Source organism: Chanos chanos, chromosome 10, assembly GCF_902362185.1.
Source record: "Chanos chanos chromosome 10, fChaCha1.1, whole genome shotgun sequence".
NCBI classification, from domain to species: domain Eukaryota; kingdom Metazoa; phylum Chordata; class Actinopteri; order Gonorynchiformes; family Chanidae; genus Chanos; species Chanos chanos.
The window spans coordinates 467501-472922 of NC_044504.1; the positions used below are offsets into that span (position 1 = coordinate 467501).

At 41.6% G+C, this 5422-nt stretch overlaps 1 protein-coding gene across 2 annotated transcripts in view; it reads left to right on the top strand.

Annotated features, from left to right (window-relative positions):
- The window catches only part of kalrna (kalirin RhoGEF kinase a), a 185556-nt gene extending 181014 nt beyond the window's left edge, over positions 1–4542 (top strand). For both annotated transcript variants that reach the window (XM_030787300.1, XM_030787301.1), the window contains exons 60-62: positions 85–285; positions 984–1122; positions 3997–4542. In XM_030787300.1, the coding sequence (XP_030643160.1) occupies positions 85–285; positions 984–1122; positions 3997–4542 (886 nt within the window). The remainder of the gene's footprint in view (positions 1–84; positions 286–983; positions 1123–3996) is intronic.
- Positions 4543–5422: the final 880 nt, after the last annotated feature.

Here is a 5422-nt window from a genome sequence, read left to right on the forward strand (position 1 = left end):
TAACTCTCAACAATAAAACACAGTTTTACATGAGCACTTTTTTCCTAAATAAACCATCCGTGCCCTCCTCTTGTGTGGTTCCAGGGGTCGTTTCTCTGTGGTGAGGAGGTGTCTGAACAAGGCCACTAAGAAGGAGGTGGCCGTGAAGGTCATCAGTAAGAAGATGCTAAAGAAGGAGCAGGTGGCACACGAGGCTGATCTCCTCCGGCATGTCCAGCACCATCAGCTGGTGACACTCCTGGACACCTACGAGTCACCCACCTCCTTTATGCTGGTCCTGGAGCTGTGAGTCACCTCAGCCCAGGAAAAGCCCAACCTGTTTACCCACAAGCTTCAATCATTTTTCATATGTCATAATGAAAGTTTGACCCTAGGAAGAATATTTTAGAAAAGTGGTCTCTAGTTTAATTACACAATTACACTTCTATAATTTAATTACACAATTACACTCCTATAATTTAATTACACCATTACACTCCTACAGTTTAATTATACAATTACATTGTTATAGTTTAATTACATCATAATACTCCTATAGTTTAATTACATAATTATACTCCTTTAGTTTAATTATACCATTATACTCCTTTAGTTTAATTACACCATTATACGCCTGTAGTTTAATTACACAATTACACTCCTATAGTTTAATTACATCATTACACTCCTATAATTTAATTACATCATTATACGCCTATAATTTAATTACACCGTTATACTCCTATAGTTTAATTACATCGTTATACTCCTATAGTTTAATTACATCATTACACTCCTATAGTTTAATTACATCTTTACACTCCTATAGTTTAATTACACCATTATACGCCTATAGTTTAATTACACCATTATACGCCTATAGTTTAATCACACAATTACACTCCAATAGTCTGTCAACCTCACCAGATATTCTTGTGTTTATTGATATTGTTATGTATTAATTTCTGTAAGGACTCATGTGTGATTCTAATGGACTCCTGCAGGATTGAAGATGGGAGATTGCTGGACTATCTGGTGGCCCATGATGAGCTGATGGAGGAGAAAGTGGCATTTTTTGTGAGGGAAACTTTAGAGGCCCTACAGTACCTCCATACCTGCAGAGTAGCTCACCTTGACCTGAAGGTGAACCCTCAAAAAATCACACCTCAGTGTATTCAAATTATACATACATACATGCACGTATACACATACACACATACATACACATATACACATACACACATACACACGGTTGGGGGTGGTGGATCCAGAAAGTTCCGAAAAGCGAAACTTGAACTGAACTTGAAACTTCACTGCACTACACTGAATCCAGGCGAATGAAGTGATGTGTGGGTATACCCTGCTGTAGCCTCCAGTCATCTCACAGACCCTCTGTCTCTCTCCAGTCATCTCACAGACCCTCTGTCTCTCTCCAGTCATCTCACAGACCCTCAGTCTCTCTCCCGTCATCTCACAGACCCTCTGTCTCTCTCCAGTCATCTCACAGACCCTCTGTCTCTCTCCAGTCATCTCACAGACCCTCAGTCTCTCTCCAGTCATCTCACAGACCCTCAGTCTCTCTCCAGTCACCTCACAGACCCTCTGTCTCTCTCCAGTCATCTCACAGACCCTCAGTCTCTCTCCAGTCACCTCACAGACCCTCTGTCTCTCTCCAGTCATCTCACAGACCCTCTGTCTCTCTCCAGTCACCTCACAGACCCTCTGTCTCTCTCCAGTCATCTCACAGACCCTCTGTCTCTCTCCAGTCATCTCACAGACCCTCTGTCTCTCTCCAGTCATCTCACAGACCCTCTGTCTCTCTCCAGTCATCTCACAGACCCTCAGTCTCTCTCCAGTCATCTCACAGACCCTCTGTCTCTCTCCAGCACTCGCTGTTTGAGCATTGTTCGCCTCGCATCTCGTTCGTTCGCTACTTGTGTTTTAAAACATTTATATTTCCTCTGTTTATAAATGTACCTTCTATATGTACTTGTAGTTTAGTTATTAAACGAAAGCAATCTGTAAGCGTTGACAGAGAGAAAATGTTACGCTGTTGCTGATGTGTATGTAGTTGGGCCTACGATGGTCACGTCTGTACTGTACATACTTTTTCTGTCATATTCCCAAAACAATACAGTATAACAACTATTTACATAGCATTCACACTGTATTAGGTATTATAAGTAATGTAGAGATGATTTAAAGTATACGGGAGGATGTGCGTAGGTTACGTGCAAATAATACACTATTTTATATAAGGGACTTGAGCATCCGTAGATTTTGGTATCTGCAGGAAGTCCTGGAACCAACCTCCTGTGAATACGGAGGGCCGACTGTACATATACACACACATATAGACACACACACACATATACATACACACATATACACACACGCACACACATACATACATACATACATACACACATATACACACACACACACACATATACATACACACATATACACACATGCACACACATACATACACATACATACACACACGCAAATACATACATACACACATATACACGCACGCATATATACATACACTCATATACACACACACACACACGCACACATATGCATACACACATATACACACACGCACACACATACATACACACATATATACACACACACACACACACATACATAAACACATATATACAACACATACATACTAACAAGCACACACGCACACACATACATACATACACATATATACACACACGCACACACATATATACACACATATGCACACACGCATGCACATACATACATACATACATACACACATATACACACACACACATATACACACACACACATATATACATACACACATATACACACACATATACATACACACATATACACACACGCACACACATACATACATACATACATACACACATATACACACACACACACATATACACACACACACATATACATACTCACATATACACACACGCACACACATACATACACATATATACACACACGCAAATACATACATACACACATATACTCACACGCACACACATACATACCAACAGGCACACGCACATACATATACATACACACATATATGCACACACGCAAATACATACATACACACATATACTCACACGCACACACATACATACCAACAGGCACACGCACATACATATACATACACACATATATGCACACACACACACATATACATACACACATATACACACACGCACACACATACATACACACATATTCACACACACACACACACATACATACACACATATATACAACACATACATATTAACAAGCACACACGCACACACATACATACATACACATATATACACACACGCACACACATATATACACACATATGCACGCACACACACACACATACATACACACACACACACACACACACACATACATACACACATATACACACACGCACACACATACATACACGCACATACATACACACGTATACACACACGCACACACATACATATACATATATACACATACATACACACATATACACACACGCACACACATACATACACACATATACACACACGCACATACATGCACACACACACACATATACACACACGCACACACATACATACACATACATACACACACGCAAATACATACATACACACATATACACGCACGCACATACATACATACACACATATGCACACACACACACACATATACACACACACACACACACACACATACATACACACATATACACACACGCACACACATACATACACACATATACACACACACACGCACATACATACACACATATACACACACGCACACACATACATACACACATATACACACACGCACATACATGCACACACACACATATACATACACACATATACACACACATACATACATACATACATACATACATACACACATATACACGCGTACATACATATACATATTCCAGTCTGCTGTGTGTCTGACATTATTGTGTTTCTTCAGCCTGAGAATCTCTTGGTGGATCTCCACGTACCCACACCCTGTGTGAAGCTCATAGACTTTGGAGATGCAGTTCAGGTCTCTGCCCACCGTTATGTGCACCTGCTGCTGGGGAACCCAGAGTTCTCTGCTCCTGAGCTGATCCAGGGCATGCCTGTGTCCTTAAGCACGGACGTGTGGAGCGTGGGCGTGCTGACCTACGTCATGCTCAGTGGCGTCTCGCCCTTCCTGGACGAGAGCGTGGAGGAGACCTGCGTGAACATCTGCAAGCTGGACTTCTGCTTCCCTGAGGAATACTTCTGTGGGGTTAGCCAAGCCGCACGGGACTTCATCGTCTCCACCCTGAACCAGGACCCCAGGAAGCGTCCCAGCTCAGCGACCTGCCTGCAGCACCCCTGGGTCAACGCTCAAGGTGGAGATTACTCCAAACGTCCGCTGGACACAGGCCGACTGGCCTCCTTCATAGACCGCAGGAGACAGCTCCACGACATCCGTCCAATCACGAACATCAAAGGGCTGGTGACGGGCGCCATGGGACACACCTTATAATGACATCACTTAGCAAAGGAGGAGCAGAAAACGGAGGAGCAGAAAACGGAGAAGCAAATCCTGGAGGGACAGATAGTGGTGGAATGGATAATGGAGGGACAGATAGTGGTGGAATGGATAATGGAGGGACAGATAGTGGTGGAATGGATAATGGAGGATAGTGGAGTTGAGACACTGGAGGAGCAGATGATGGAGAAAGAGATAATGAAAAGATAGGTAATGGAGGAAAGAATAATGGAAGAACAGATAAGAGAACAGCAGGTGTCCTGTTTACGGTCAGACAGATTACTGAGAGAGTTTCAGATGTGTTCAGTGACTAGAATGAATGATTTTTTTTTTTTTTTTTACACATGCCCTAAAGAGTCTTAGGTCAGGGCGTGTTCAGGTTCACCAGAACAATATAACTGTGTGACCGTATGCTGTAAGTGTTGATTAAAACTGTCCTAAAGTGATCCTGTTAGAGAACCTAAGAATGTCCGATAAAGCACTTCGTGTGATTTAAACTTCAGAGGATGTTTTGTGAAAAGAAATTTAGCACTAATAGGAGTTATTTTTGCAGAGGTTCCTATTGAGATTGAATGAGAAAATCAAGCAGATCTGACATGTGAGACTTTCGATATGTGTGTGGTTCTATTAAATGCTTTTCAAACAGCGCAACACCATCACAATGGCAGACAATTCAGTTCATCAGAAATCAGATCTTAAAAGTATATCCTATTACAGTTTTACAAGTTTCTTGTGGCTTTTGCAAACTGTCTTTATAAAAAGAGAAAAGGAGACTCTTGTCTTGGTTTAGCTATAACTGTATCTTCTCACCACAGCCCATAAAATCACAGGATAAACAATGCCTTAAGCCTTAAATGTCACTTGTTTCTTTTAT